General features: G+C 36.8%; 1 protein-coding gene across 2 annotated transcripts in view; it reads left to right on the plus strand.

Moving 5' to 3' along the window:
• Reln (reelin) overlaps nucleotides 1-16,603 on the plus strand; it is a 466,520-nt gene that overhangs the window by 359,958 nt on the left and 89,959 nt on the right. For both annotated transcript variants that reach the window (XM_027926303.3, XM_027926304.3), the window contains exons 25-28: nucleotides 761-966; nucleotides 4,969-5,140; nucleotides 5,482-5,682; nucleotides 10,279-10,511. In XM_027926303.3, coding sequence (XP_027782104.3) covers nucleotides 761-966; nucleotides 4,969-5,140; nucleotides 5,482-5,682; nucleotides 10,279-10,511 — 812 coding nt within the window. The remainder of the gene's footprint in view (nucleotides 1-760; nucleotides 967-4,968; nucleotides 5,141-5,481; nucleotides 5,683-10,278; nucleotides 10,512-16,603) is intronic.

Below are 16,603 nucleotides of genomic sequence, written 5' to 3' on the forward strand. Positions count from 1 at the left end.
TACTCTCTTTTGCCAAGAAATTTCTGTCTTGCCTGTTTGATTTTGTTTCCCATGGGGAAAGGAGGATCCAGGCATATCTCTGGAGAGGATGTTCCCTCAGGAAGGCACACAGTGAGCTAGACAGTTTCTGTGTCATGTGTTATTTCACCCAATGGTCACAACATCCTATGAATAAGGTATTTTTTACCCATATTGTACCTTTGAGGAAAATAAGAGCTCAGAAAGGCCACACAGCTCCTGAACAGTATTAGGCTGAGATTCAAACCCAGATTCAAGTGGGGCTGGGCATGTACCTCAGTGTTAGCGTGCCTGCCTAGCATGCACAAGGCCCTGGTTCTCTCCTTGGCACTGCAAAAACAAAAACCAAAAAGCCCTCTGATTTCAAGGTATATTGTCTTCCTTCTCCATTACTCTGCCCAAAGGAGATTTATAAAGCAAAATCTGGGAGTGTTTTAATTAAAGTTAATTTTGCTTCATTTTTAAAAAACTTTCAAATACCCTTTGGTATAATGAGAAATTCCCAAGGGCCTCATAATCTATTCTGGGAATCAATGATGAAGAGATTAAACAAATATATCCAAGAACAGTTACTATAGCTAGAACAGAACAACAAAATGGCACAGCTTGCTCCTCCCAAAAGTAACTGGGGACAAGACCACTTCCACATAGTGTTAGGATGTTCATGTGAATTTGGAACTGAACAGTCAAATGCCAAAGAGCTCTCAAATGATTGACAGTGGTTTTATTGTTCTTTGGAAAGGCTGGGAAAAGACAATTGGTGAGCTGGGATCTGGATACCTCTTGGGTGGACTTTGTCCAGTTCTACATCCAAATAGGCGGAGAGAGTGGTGTGTGCAACAAACCCGACAGCCGCGAGGAGGGCGTCCTCCTCCAGTACAGCAACAACGGGGGCATCCAGTGGCACCTGCTGGCAGAGATGTACTTCTCAGATTTCAGCAAGCCAAGGTAACCTCCCACCTACTGGGTCTTCCAGTGGTTTCTGGGAATGGTAAAGATTACATTTTTTGTTGAGGCATTTCTAAAATGTTGACAGTTACAAAAATAGCCAAACTCATAAATATTTAACACAAATGATAACCCAACATATAAAGATTTCATTCCACTTTCACTTCATTTCTGTTCTGATGGAACAAAATCCATTTGCATTCATGTTGGAGTTTTTAAATATTTGGGGGGAAAATGGTGGCTAAAAGAAAAGCAAGATGATAGATCTCTGTTTACCCAGTGTCTTATAGGGATGTTCCAAACTCACTTTTCTATTGGAAGATTTTTGGTTTGGATTTTGGTTTTATATGTAACACAAAATATGCTCAACTGTTAGATTCAAGAGAGAGATGGGTTTGTTGTTGTTAAAAGTTTTCATATGGCTACATCCAGGACTAGTCCTAAATAATATATGAATGAGTCTGTAGAGTTCAGATTTTCTAAAAATTTTTAATGGACTATTCTGTAGATGGAGAATATATGTTATTAAATATTTCAGCTGGGCCACAATGGCCTGCAGCTGTAATCCGAGAAACTTGGGATACTAAAGCAGAAGAATTGCAGGTTCAGGGCCAGTCTCGGCAATTTAGCAAGGCCCTAAGCAACTTAGTGAGACCCTGTCTCAAAATAAAAAATTAAAAGGGCTGGATATGTAGCTCAGTGGTAAAATGCTCCTGGGTTCAGACCACAGTTACTAAGGGAGAAAGAAATTCAGACAACAACTGTTGAAGCATTTAGGAAAATAATTTTGTGCACTAGGCAGTCAATATTTTAAAATTTAGTTCTTTTGTAATTATGTAGTATTTTGAAATTCTGTGTTTATACTTTACATTTTACATAAATATTAAAATTCATGCAAAGATCACTTTTAGAGTGTTTCTTTTTCTAATCTCTATATTTCCACTTTAATGCAAGGCAAAATTCTTCTTACATGTTGACCACTGATGATTATTAAGCTTTACTATATTAATATTGTTCCTGTTTTGCATATTACAACTGAGTCTGGTGTTGAAAAACAATTATTGAGAAATATGTAGATCAAAGTCTTACAAATCAAATATATTTTAAACATACCACTTCAAATATACCTTTATTACAGGTAAAAGGTTTACAAGTTTGTGTTTTCAAAATATTGGGTCCTTTAAAGGCAATATAATTCTCCATAACATATAACACAAGTAAACATGAAAAAGATTTTTATCTAAGGAACATGGGGTAGAGGCTGAAACCAGAAATGAAACACCTGGGCAAAATGAGATTTAACATCTAGTGAGAAAGTCATGAACCCTGGATAGGAGAGGAAACCTAGTGAGAGTCCCCGAGATGCAGTCCAGTAGAACTAGGGGGAGTGGAGAGGGGAGTAACAGTGCCAAACTGGTTTAAACAACAGTTTAGAATAAGACAAATTATTTTTTCCAAGTAATTTAGTGGTCAAATTGGATATTATTAGTTCAATAAAGTAACTAGACAACTATGTAAATAAACAAACATTAAATGGCTTGTTCAAATCCCAGAAATACTTAGTTTAAACCAAAGTAGATAACCTGGATTCCAGGCATTGTGAGTCTCCTCAAATGTCTTATTTATGGGAATATTTATGGGAGGCCAAAGAATCCACCATATTCTCTCAGGTTTCTGTGATGCTGAACTGATTAAGAAAGTCTGAGTTGAAATATATGGTTAAAAAAAAAAAAAACCCCACTCATGGTGGCAAATACATAAATAAATATAAGAAGCAACTTTAACAAACAATAATGAGAATTTCTGTGAAGAAAACTACAAAAGTTCAAAATCTCCTTCGGAGATTCAGAAGACAACAAATAATATATAAAGAACTCAAAAAACTTAACTTAGAATAAATAAATAAAAACTTAAAATAAAGGCATGCTGTCCATCTAGAACTACAAGAAAACAAACAATCCAATCAATAAATTGGCTAAGGACCTGCACAGGCACTTCTCAAAAAAAGATACACATTTGATCAACAAATATATGAAAAAATGTTCAACATCTCTAGTAATTAGAGAAATGTAAATCAAAACTACTCTAAGATTTTATCTCATGACCAGTCAGAATGTCAGTTATCAAGAATACAGGCAACAATAAATGTTGTCAAGGATGTAGAAGAAAAGGCACACTCATATATTATTGGTGGGACTGCAAATTGTGCAACCAATCTGGAAAGCAGTATGGAGATTCCTTACAAAACTTGGAATGGAACCACCAGCTATGCCATCTCCATCTATACCCAAAGGACTTGAAATCAGCATACTATAGTAACGCAGCCACATCAGTGTTTTTAGCGGCTCAATTCACAAAAACTAAACTGTGGAAGCAACCTAGATGCCCTTCAATAGATGAATGGATAAAGAAACCGTGGTACATACACAATGGAATATTACTCAGCATTAAAAGATAATAAAATTATGGCATTTGCAGGTAAATGGATGGAATTGGAGAATATCATGCTAAACTAAGTAAGCCAATCGCAAAAAACCAAAGACTGAATGTTCTGTCTGATAAGTGAATGCTGATCCATAAGGGGGTGAGGGGACATGGGAAAAATAGAGTAACTTTGATTGGGCAAAGGGGAGGAAAAGATGGGGAGGGTGCATGGGGACAGGAAATATGGTGGAATGAGATGGACATCATTACCCTAGGTACATATATGACTGCACATATGATGTGAAAAGTAGGAAAGCTAATTGGGAAAAGTATTTGCAACAAATATGAGATAAAGGATCAATGTTCCTGTAAAAAGCTTATACAAATTGTCAAGAAAAGCACTAAGATCCCACAATAATGGGAAAAATAAATAAAAGGAATGAGTGGATGTTACTAAAGAGGAAGTACATATGTTCAATAAAATGTGAATCATAATAAACTTCCATTGCATGAAAAGATACCATTTTTTAACAGTCACAATGCCATTTTTTTTAATGGTAGCACCCAGAGCTGTCTCCACATGGGAACAGCAAAACAGTCTCTCTTGTGTCATCCTGCAAATTATCATAAACCATTATAACCCTTCCAGACAGGAATTTAGAAAATCAAGAGCCTTAAACATGACCAGTTTACTTGACCCAATAATTTCACTTCTAGGACTCTTACCAAAAAAAAAAAAGTAAGGAGTAGAGGAAGCTTTATGTATAGGAAGTCCCACCACAAAATTATTTGTAATAGGGAAAGATAAACTCTAGCATGTCAATGTAATGAAAAATCATATACATCAAATTGTTCTTAAATAATTTTACTGACATAATTACTTACGATACAATGTTGTTCCAAAATATAAATGCCTATAAAATAAATTACAGAGTAGGATAATATACATCAAAATGTCAACAGAGCCAGACGTTGTGGCACATGCCTGTAATCCCAGCGGTTCCGGAGGCTGAGGCAGGAGGATGGAAAGTTCGAAGCCAGCCTCAGCAAAAAGTGAGGTGCTGAGCAACTCAGTGAGACCCTCTCTCTAAATAAATACAAAATAGGTCTGGGGATGTGGTTCAGTGATAGAGTGCCCCTGAGTTCAATCCCTGGTACCAAAAAAAAAAAAAAAAAATGTTCACAAAGACCAAACCATAATTAGATTTTTTTCCCTGGTAAGAATTACCCTTACATTTTTAAAATTACCATTATTTATGTAATATGTATGAAGGAACTGTTTTTTTCTTGATATTTCTTTAAAAGTTATGAGCCACCTTCTGGTAGTCAAAAGAAGTGGGTGAATCAAATGCAGCTGAAATATTTTTCCTCTTCTCCAAAAGATACCATTCCAAATGAAGTAAACATGATCAGGATCAAACTTTCTCACAACATTAAGCCTCCTTGTCTGATCTGTCCAAACTTAGAATTTCAAAATATCAAACTAAATTCTCCTGTTGCTAAATTTGTTATTTCACCAGCTTCTAAGAAAAACACAGCTTTTCCTTTCCTCCCCATAAATGATTTGCTCTTCTGCAGATTTGTGTATCTGGAGCTTCCAGCCACTGCTAAGACCCCTTGCACCAGGTTCCGCTGGTGGCAGCCTGTGTTCTCTGGGGAGGACTATGACCAGTGGGCAGTAGATGATATCATCATTCTGTCAGAGAAGCAGAAGCAGGTTATTCCAGTTGTGAACCCAACTTTACCCCAGGTATTTTAGTGTTTGTAACTTCATTTTTTGGTTACCTCTCTTGGCTACTAGTTCACAGATTATTTGGATGTGAAAAGGACTATAAAGTCTAACCAAGTTATCAAGCAGAATGGTTAGAGTATTTATAAAATGATTATAAACAGCAGCAAAGTATTTTTGGTTGTTAAATCGTCAAGAGAAAATGTGAATGGCAGTCAAAAGAAAGTTAATATAGAGAATCTTCTGTATTTTCCTAGAAATACAAGTGGTACATGGTTCAGCATGTCATGAACTGAAAATTCCTTTTTTGTTTTCAGAGCCATTAAATTGCTTTCCTGCTTTATTTGTATTGTTGCTATTAGAACTTTTATGAGAAGCCAGCGTTTGATTACCCTATGAATCAAATGAGTGTGTGGTTGATGTTGGCTAATGAAGGAATGGTTAAAAATGAAACCTTTTGTGCCACCACGCCTTCAGCCATGGTGTTTGGAAAATCAGATGGAGATCGATTTGCAGTAACTCGAGATTTGACCCTTAAACCTGGATATGTGCTACAGTTCAAGGTATTTATGCACAAAGGTCTTCCCAAAGCAGGTAAAAGAGTAAAATCATCTTGCACATTTATAAGTGAAACAAAGAACACAAATTTTTCTTATTCTGTTAACAAAGGCACTCACTTGAATGAAAAAGGTTCCTCAATCACAGGATGACAGAGCTGAAAAGATCTACTCATGAGGAAAAAAGTTTATCAGTTTTCAAGAAGTCCTAGAAGTTGTGGCTATATCATTCTATTTCTTTAAGTACTTATGGAACTTGTCCATAATTAAAAATAACATGGACCTTGAAGACATCAATCTGATGGTGATTTAATCCCATGCTTCTTAATGGGGCTGGATAAACCTCCCTTTTCAGTTTATTAGTGATGTTTGGGCTTATGAGTTATTTTATGAATTTACTAAATAATTTCCCCTCCTTTACTCCACTTATAATTGTTCTCCTAAAAGCCTATTTTTTCAGCACTGTGGTAACATATCAACATGTATAGCAAGTATTTACTTTGACAAGCACTTGTCTCAGAACCCTAATCAAAATTTCATTGTGTTTATAATAAAATCCCATTGGTGAATTCTGGGGTCGAAAGTAATGCAGTTTTAATGAGCTAGCACAACTACATGGTCCCTACATAACGGCAGGATGCAGATCCTAAATAATTTACAAATGGAATTATTAAAGAGATCAGATGTTTATAGGCAGCTCTTCAAATATAATTTCCACAAGCCTGTAAACAAGGAAGTTAGTCATAAATAATATGATTAGTAAAATGTTATCCTTCCCCGTTTAGATGTTGATGCTAAACTGTAATGGGGAAAGCATCAATAATGGTACATGAATCTATATTCATGTGTTGGTAACACTTAAAATGGTAACAAAATAACATTAATGTCAGATATATTTCCAGAATACTGTGCTATTTCTCATCATATTTTCCATTTAATCACTGACAAAACCATGGTAAGTTAGGCATTAAATTCTGCAGGGTGATATTCTAAAGTTTAAAAAATCTAAATTTAAAAAAATTGTTAAGTACTTAAAGGGCAAGAGTGCACAAGAAAAATTTGAGCCAGAAAACTAAATAGTCACAGTACAGTCATAAGAGTGCTTTAGTAGAAGTAGGCCATAAATTCTGTGAGAGTACCCTGCATGGATGGATAGATGGATGAAAATTTAAAACTTCTGGAAATATAGAGATTTAGACCGCTAAAGAATGGAAGGGGAGAAATCCAGAAAGAAGAAACAAAACACTCAAATACATGAAAATGCAAATGAGAATGGCAGATTTAGAAACGTGGAGGAGTAAGAGGTATATGTAGCAGAGGTGAAAGAGCTCATTTTGATTATATTCTACACCAAGTCACTCGGATATTATCCCAAGAACAGTGAGTAACAGAGATTTTTAATCTATTGAATGCCACAATCAGACCTGTATTTTAGAAGGGTCATTCTGGCAGCAATATGAGTGTTTACCTAACAAGGGGAAAGCAGTCAACAAGTACATTCGTTCAGCAAACATAAAGTCTGTATGTTTCAGACACTGTTGTAGGCTATGAATAAATACAAAATAGAGAGTACAGGGTTGGGTGATGGAGAGCAGTAACCACTATATAAAGGATTGTCAGGTTGATCTCTAGTAAAATACTAGTTAAACTATAACCTATAAAAATTCAAGGAGTGAGTCATGCAGCTACACGGGGAAGATCTCTGCAGGCACATGAAATAAAAAGTACCAGGTCTTGAAGTGGGAGTGTTTTTTGGGAATGTTTTAGAAACCACAAGGATGTCATCATGACTACAACAGAGAAGTGAATAGAGTGTAAAAAAAATGTCAGGTCAGACTTGGGCCTCTGTTCTGAATAAAGTGTCCAGCTAAAGGATGACATGCACTGACTTGGGATTTTAAATAATCACTGTGCTGGAAATCTGCTAGCAGAGGCAAGGACTATAGCAGAGATACCCTGGGGCAGCTATTGCAGTGATCCAACTAAGAATTGGTAGGAACAGGCCCTGCCCAGCAGTGGAAGAGACAGAGAAAAGTGATCAACTTTTCAAACATATTTGAGTAAAGAAACAATGTAGAGCTGTAGTGATAAATTAGGTCAGGTTAAAGCATATCTTGAGTTAAAAAGATAAGTACATAAGTCTGAGAGATGTTAAGGGAATAGTCAGCAGGTTTTGGTGACCTACTGGGTGATAGATCATAGCTGGGAGTCAGGGACATTCAGAATGCACTCAAAGTTATGCTTATGAATGAGATTGAAAGCATGCACAGAATTAGAATGTAAGGAAAACAAGAACTGAATCCTACAAAACAGCAGCATTAGAAAGTCAGGCTATGTGGTCAATTAAAAAAAAAAGATGGTCAACAGTGTCAGAAGGAACAAAATAATCTGTAAAATAAGGATTAAATTTTTCCATCAGATTTAGTTTGATGGGGTTTCCTTGGTAATTCATTGCAATGGTAACAGCAAAAATCAGTTTATAATGGATTGAAAAATGTTGAGGAATTTATGCAGGAATTTATGCAGCAAATATGGCCTTTATCTCAATATGTTTAACTGTGTAGTTACAGGCAGACCCAAAAATCATTAAGAATTTTCATTTTCTTTTGCTTTGCTTTTTAAAGTAGGAGAGACATAAGCATGTATAGATTATATTTAGCAGGTTCTCCAGTAAATATTTGCTAGATGTATATACAAATGGATCCTGAATGCAAAGTCTAAGTTGAATTATATATTTAATACAACTCAGAGTGTGTCTGTATCACTTCATTGCCTGATTTCTAATCACAAACTTGTCAATGAACTAAAAGATCCAACAACTTGCTTACCTTAGAAATAATAGCAGTCATAAAAATTCAAGAGAAAAAGCTAACTTTGTGTGCCCAATGAGGCTGCCATCACCAGGTGCCAGCCAAAGGCTATTCTTACTAGTGAGTAGTACAATAAAACAAATTTCTGCTAGAAGATCTTTTTTAAAACATTTTTTTTCCTTTTAGTTGTAGATGGACACAATACCTTTATTTTATTTGTTCTTATTTTTATGTGGTGCCGGGGATAGAACCTAGTGTCTCATGCATGGTAGGCAAGCGCTCTACCCCTAAGCCACAACCCCAGTCCTTAGAAGATCTTTATCATGCATTTGAGAGTGCAAACCGTTAATTATATTCTTGACATTTTCTACATAAACTTAAATAAATGAGTCACATTTAAATTCCTAGCAGTCAAAGGTATAAATCCTTCTGAGAGATTTTTTTTTCTAGCTCTGAGTTTGGAAATGAGGAAAATACAGACTTTTAAAGACTAGATAAAGCTACCCTACAGTCACAAGGATAACTGATTTATCTCATGAACTCCAACCTCCATTTTTATGTGTCTCTGGCCCTTTCTACCTTTATGTCTTCCTTTAGTCTTTGGTCACAACCATGTTCTTTTGGTTCCTTACTACAATTTTTCTTGTAATTAGACTATTCTTATTTTTAAAGTCTCCTGAAATAAAATCCCATCAAAGCTCCAGTCAAAAATGTGAATAAGATCTAAACAGACCATTCACCTAAGACACCAATAATTAAATAAATAGGGGGAATGTCTGAAAGTTATAGCTATCAAAACTGAAAACTAAAACAGTATTAAAATTCATTTATGTATGTATTAGTTTAGAAAGAAACTATCTTAAGCTGATATAATACCCAGTGCTGTGGTAAAACTGATCTATTTGAACCAAACTGATACTAAATGAACATCTATAATTAGAAAATGTAAAACGTGTTTCTAAATTTGACTCAGTAATACCATTCCTAGGGATTTATTTGGTGATAAAAAATCAACTGAAAAGGAAAAGATATATTCATTGCTATGTTGCATAAGATAATAAAGTAATGTTAAATAGAAAATAGGAGGAAAGTTCTAGAAATGTGATAGCCTCAACGACATGTCCAAAATATATACTCCCATATAAAAAGAAGAAAGGAAAACAGAAAAATAAAAACAATATGCTAAGCAATAGGATTTAGGTTGCATTTTTTTTACAATTTTTTTCATTATTATGAATCCTATGACAGTCTCTACTCAAGGACAGAATGATAATAGTTCTTTTTCTTAATTATGTTGCTAAATTTTTGCTGTAGCAAAAATTTAGCACTTTCATCTAAGCTGATTCTGATTTCTTAGTAAGTTTTGGCAAAAAAAAAAAAAAACAAACAGAATAAAGATTTTGGTTCTGTGAAAAGCAGAGAACCCAGCCTTCTCTTCCTGCTCTGAGAAAAACACCTGCTTCTCCATCTTCTGCTTTCCCTTTTTATACCAAGAGGGAGAAGGACGCAATTTCAGAAACATAGACATTATACATTTTTCTTCTTTTTGATAGTCCCAAGAAACCCATAAAGTAGGTAGCTTGTTCAGCTTTCTGCTAAAAAGTACTTGCTGATTGCATCCACCAACAAATCCCAGAATTTATGGTAGGGCTTTGGTTGGGATTGAGCTGCACAGTCTTGACATTGTGATTTCATGCAGACTGAGTAGAAAGGGCTCTGGCTGCTGTAGTGCCTAATTTGTTGGATGATGTCTTGGAACCAAAACCTTGTGTAATTCTGTCCTTTTTAACAGCTAAACATAGGATGTGCCAATCAGTTCAGCAATACTGCCCCAGTTCTTCTTCAGTACTCTCATGATGCTGGAATGTCCTGGTTTCTGGTGAAAGAAGGCTGTTTCCCAGCTTCTGCAGGCAAAGGATGCGAAGGGAGCTCCAGGGAACTGAGTGAGCCCACCATGTATCATACAGGGGACTTTGAAGAGTGGACAAGAATCACCATTGTTATTCCAAGGACTCTTGCAGCCAGGTAAGGTAATCTTTCTTATTATGTACCACAGCTACCATTTCATGGGAACATTTATTTATCTCAATAGCTACATTTCAAGAATTTCAATAACTTGGAAAAATTTATATAATATGTCTGTTTCTCTTCAAGTAATGACTCATAAGGTAAAGAACTCTAGGACAAAATTTCCAAAATAGGTGGAAATGAGTGTGTGTGTGTGTGTGTGCGCGAGCGCGCGCACACGCATGCACATGTGCTACACATATGCTCACACATACTTGTAATTGAGACGGATTTGCTCACTTTCCCATTAATTCATTCAACAAAGATTTATTGCACACCTACCTGTGCCAAGTACTGTTCAGGGCATTGAGTAGACAGCAGTGAACAAAAGCCGTTGAAGTCTAAAAAGAGCTGTCAGGCATCATTACATCAGGCTTTTGCCATTTGTAGATTTTTAGTGATTTAGTGTCTCCTTTCGAGGACAAGTTGAGGTATCTTGCAAAATAAACAACCCCTTTAAATGACCATTAAAACAAATAATAAGACAATAGAGAGAAAGAGTAAAACAATTGATGAGGGAATTGGAAGTGAACCTGTTTCATTAATAGGGCAACAATTTGAACTCTTAGCTTCCTGGAAGCTAGAACAAAGGGGGGAAAATATAGCACAACTTAGTTCTCATTGTTAAGTAAAAAGAAGGAAAATAGAAATATTCCAATTTTTAAAATGCACTTTTTTCCAGGTTCAGTATTCTAGAATTAATTCATAGCGTCTTTGTACCAGATGGCATAGGTTACACAAAGATGGTTATCTTTAACTCTATCATTTAAAAAAGAAAGAAAGAAACATTCTTCAAGTGAACACTTCTTTTTCTATTTTATTTTTTGTAGTTGTAGATGGACAGCATGTCTTTATTTTATTTGTTTATTTGTATGTGATGCTGAGGATCGAACCCAGTGCCTCACATATGCAAGGCAAGCGCTCTGCCCTGAACTACAGCCCCAGCCCAAGTGGACACTTAATTGAATTCTGGAATGTAACCTTAACTGTAACTTAGTCAAGGCAGCTGGGTTCAGAGCTGAGATGATATAAAAAGTCTGTTTGCACTGCTTCCTGATGATGCAGCATGTGGTTGGGATACTCAGTAGGGTAATTAAGAAATATTTCCAACTTTCTTCCTTCCTGGAACAAGGTAGGGTTATACTTTCCCCCACAGCTTTGAAGTTTTTCATGGCCTAATGAAATGTGAATGGACATGAAACCTGACTTTAAGAGCTCATGTGCATTTTTCTATGTCCCTACTTCATAGAAGCATCACTGAAACAAAGCCTACATCACTCTGGGTCCCTGAATATCTACAATAACCAGACTTCCTTGCCAACTTACACTGGACATGCACGAAATCAACTTTTGTTGGTTTAAACTACAAGATTGGGAGTTGTTGGTTACCACAGTAACCATTTCACCCTGACTGATATAATGGCAGATGCTTAGCAATTTTATGAATAAGTGGCTTATTCATAAAATTTTTAGAGACTATTCTGTCTGTGAAATCTTTCACCTAATTGATCAGAAAATTTGTTATGCATCATTCAGCTAGAGAAGCTGGCTGTAGTCTCTGCCTCTGTCATTACTTAGGCATGCATACCTAAAAAAATGACACCTTCAATGTTCATGTAGGAACACTTCCTGAAAAAGAAAGGCACTGATTTGGTCAAAGATGTAAAAGTTTCTGTGCTAGCCTGATAAACTTTGAAACATAATCTTTAAACACCATCTATTTCAAGACATAGCCATTAAGCTATTTCAATCAGTGGATCCAAGTCAACTTATAAGTAATTTTTATCTTCATATGTCAGTGTTCTTTGTAGTTTATCAAAGTGAGACTGAAATGCTTTAGGTCTTTGATGTTCAGGTAGCAGGGTTGATGAGTCTACCTTTTTTAATGAAATTAAGAATTTGGTAGTCTGCTTTAGTTAAAATACAGATCTGGCCAACGACTGTAACACAGAAACTCACAAACACAGATGCTTAGCAAGATTTAAACAAAGTAGTTCATTCTTTCTTATATCATGGTCCAAAGATGAGCAGTTCAGAGTTGACAGGTTGACTCTGACATCCTGAGCGTATGACTTCCATCTTTGGAACCGAGGCAGCCTTTCCAGATTTTGTCATCTCCTAACCATTGAAAGGAAAAGAGAGTCAAGGATGCAGAGATACATTATTATTTTCAGAATTCAGCCTTACTCTTTGTCTATATTCCTTAGCTGAGCCTAGGATAATATTGTGCTGTTATTTATTGTCAGGCAACACACCTCTACAAAGCTTAGTGACTTAAAAAAGCAATGATTTATTATCTCTGTTGGTTTGTGGGGTTGCCTGGGCAGGTCTACTTGTCTCTCTCCTGGCCTCCTTCATGTAGCTGCATTCAGTTGATGAGTCAGTGTCTAGGAACAGCTGAACCTTCCTTCTTTTGTGGTCTTCTTCCCAGTATTTTTCAGTTAGGTGGTTCCTGAGTCCCAAGAAATCATCTAATTTGCCACATCTTGCCAGTCAAAGAAATTTACAAAACAAGTCAACATGCAGAAGGTTGGGAAATAGACTCCTCTTTTTTGATAGGAAGTACACATTACAGAGAAACATGTACAAAAGGAGGTGTGATTAATTGGGGGAGATCATTATGGTTACAATCTAACATATCTGTCCTACCTCTGTTCACTCAAATCTCTCCCACATGCAAAACACATTCATTATCCTCCAAGATCCCCCAAGGTCTTAGCCCATCACAGTGTCACGTACTCACTCCCAAATATTTTGATCTATACCAACCTGTAAAGTCAAGTTATAATGACAGGATAACTGTTCAAAAAAAATAAAAACAAGCAAACGAAGAAAAACACACTAAAAAGCGAAGGTGGAGATCTGAGGCACACAGCAGTCACTGGGCCATAGGAATTCAGAAAGCCAACAAGTGGTTTGTGAGTAGGACTCCCTCCTCTCAGAGCCAGGCCTAGGATAGGAAAGTTTCTTTCATTAAGACAAATCTCTAATTCATTGTTCTTCTCAGCTATTGCATCTACCTTCTGGGCTTCATCCTCTGAACCACCTTTCCTTTTCCATAAAAACCTGTCTGTGTTTTCTGCTAAATAGGGATCTCATCCTGCTTCTTGCCCATCACAAGCTGTGCCCATAACAGTGCCGCCTTTGCCTTCCTCTCCCCATGATTTCTGAAACTATGGCCTAACCACAGCTCTTCCCAAGAGAGGTGTAACTAAGGAACATCAAGTGGTACATCTTTGCTACAACAATAATACCAGGGTGCTGGGAGACATCACTGTAACAGCAGATAATTACAAACAGGAGCCAAGGAACACCAATCTGGCTTGATTTCTCTAAGCCCAGAAATATGGAGCTGAAGCTGTAACTACAGTTGGTTTGATGTTGGGTGGAATAACCCAATTGGTAAAGCTACATGTGAGAAGTAAGAAAAGATCATCTTTAGCATCACAAAATGAGCCAATAATTTGAGGCTCCCAATATATCAGTATTTTGTTGGACTTCAGTTTTTAGAAGAATAAATCTTCTCCATTAGAATCCAGCTTCTTCCTGCTTAATTTGGATACTATCCAGCTTGCTGGTTGATGGCACTTGTGATGAAGAACCCTCTGCTAAAGAATAGTAAATATGTTTCTACTTTACCCCAAGTAAATGAGCTGTTGTTGTTCCTTCTGCAATATGTTAAACTCAGATATCTCCAAACGCAGTGTTCAAAAGCTGAGAATTCTAAGTGTTAAAATTGGAGCTATTTTGCCATGAGGCAACATGCTTATAATAGTTACTAGAACATTGCTCTTTCAGAAATAATCTAAGCCAATTTTCTCAAAGGAGCCCTTTGTGCTTCTATTAATTCACTTAGTTCTTGCCTACAGAGGAGGGACACTGGTGTTGATAGGTCTCTCCCAGATCTCAGAGGCCTCTCCATCCAGACTGTATGCTTGCAAGTCTGCTCTGAAACAGGTGTCTGCATATCACAAGGTGGCCAGCACCTTGCCAGGGTAATTTTTCCTGATTAGGAGGGGATAAACCACCTGGGAAAATAAAATCTAAAATAATTAGTAAAGAAAAAAGACAAAGTCAGAATTATAGTTTTAAGAAGCTTGGAGTGCCTGTTAGGTCCAGCCCATATAGGTGCTGGAGTTGAACAACTAAAATGGCTCTGGTAGTTTTATTTAAGGGGGTATATCAAAGGCAAGGATAAGGTTTAGGGGTGGAGTCTTGCTTCATGATGTCTTGCAGTCAACAGGGTGATTGGCATCTTGGCAGGTTATACCCATCTCTGAGAGGCTGAGTGGCTACAGCAGGTCACCCCGTCTCTAGTGCTGTGTAGAACATGGCAGAACTGAATAGAAATTCACATGGAATTATTTTAAACATTTAAAAAAAAAGAAATTCACATGAAATTGTGTGGTCTTAACCAGTAGGATTCCCACTGGAAGTTCTCTGATACCAGATTTTCCTATTCATTGGCTGTGATGCCAGTTTGGTCCACACATAGTCCATGGATGTGTCTTGACACCATTGCTTAGTATTCTAAAGAAAGTCTCAGGGCTGGGGCTGGGGCTCAGCGGTAGCGCACTTGCCTCACATGTGAGAGGCACAAGGTTCAATCCTCAGCACCACATATAAATTAAAAAAATAAAGGTCTATCGACAACTAAAAAATTAAAATTAAAAAAAATTTTAAAAAGAATGTCTTCACTACCCACCCCATGTGCATCTCTGCACAGAACATCAGGTACACAGGAATCTTCCTAGTTTGGAGATGTAGAGGCAACATCTCTGAGCTGTGTGGTGGTGGAAGGGTGAAACCAGTTCTCCTGTTCATGCAGGCATCCTCCAGACAAAGGTGAAAACTAGAGAATAGGACAAAAATATAGACCCTTCTTGCTTATCTGAAACAGGAAAAACAAAGGGAAAGTTTTGTTTAGTGATTTCAATAATTCAAACCACACTATGGTTTACTTGCATATTTACATAATTACATAAGTTAAACTCTTTCTCCTGAGTCATTACTTCCTCCAGATCACTTCCAACCCACTTTCAGACTAGCAAATCAAAGATCTCTCCTGCATGCTCTCCTAACTCTGTTCTTCTTAGCAGTGGTTATCCGTGTTACAGATGTTCATATTTTTGTTTAAGTGCTTGATAAGTGTGTCTTCTCTCTCGACTGTGAGCCACTCACAGGCAGGAAGCAAGTCTGGATGTTGCTTCCCTTGGTATGCTCAACCCCAGCACAATGCCTGGCATGTGGCAGGCACTCGATAGATGTTGGTTTAATGAAGAATGTTGAATGAACATAATGATCAGAGATAGGCAATTAACTACAAGGAAGACTCCTTTGTTTCTTTGTGTGGCTCTCCAAAATAAGTTAATGCTGTTTAACAGGAGATCATGGTTCTATATTCTACTGTGTCTCCTTGAAAAATCAAGAAAGGTACATGCACCCAAATAACATTAATAATATTAATAATTTTGGGCTGGGGTGTGGCTCAGTGATAGAGCGCTTGCCTAGCACATGTGACGCACTGGGTTCCATTCTCAGCACCACATATAAACAAATAAATAAATAAAGTTATGTCCATCTACAACTAAAAAATTTTTTTAAAAAATATTAATAATTTCAAGGCTGTATCTCCTCTAATTTAAAATATGGAATCTAGACATTCTTATTAGCTTAGCTTTGGCCTACATACTTCCTTGCTTCTTCAGATGGTCTGTCTCTGACTAGTTTTTAATGAGTATTTTTTTTAAATTTTTTTAGTTATTGAATGGACCTTTATTTTATTGTATATGTGGTGCTGAGAATAGAACCCAGTACACATGCTAGGTGAGCACTCTACTACCAAGCTACAACCCTAGCCCTTTAATGAGTTCTTTACCCATTCTTATGCTAGCAAGTCTGAGGTTGCTGAATTACTTGTGTGGCAAGACACTGAGATAAGAACAAAGTAGCAGCAGGCATCAGGAACCAGGCACAACTTAAAGAGATGGAAATGAAGCAAAACTTGCTTACCTTGTGGCTAGTGGAAGTTTTGTTGATTTGATTTGCAC

This window comes from Marmota flaviventris, chromosome 1, assembly GCF_047511675.1.
Source record: "Marmota flaviventris isolate mMarFla1 chromosome 1, mMarFla1.hap1, whole genome shotgun sequence".
NCBI classification, from domain to species: domain Eukaryota; kingdom Metazoa; phylum Chordata; class Mammalia; order Rodentia; family Sciuridae; genus Marmota; species Marmota flaviventris.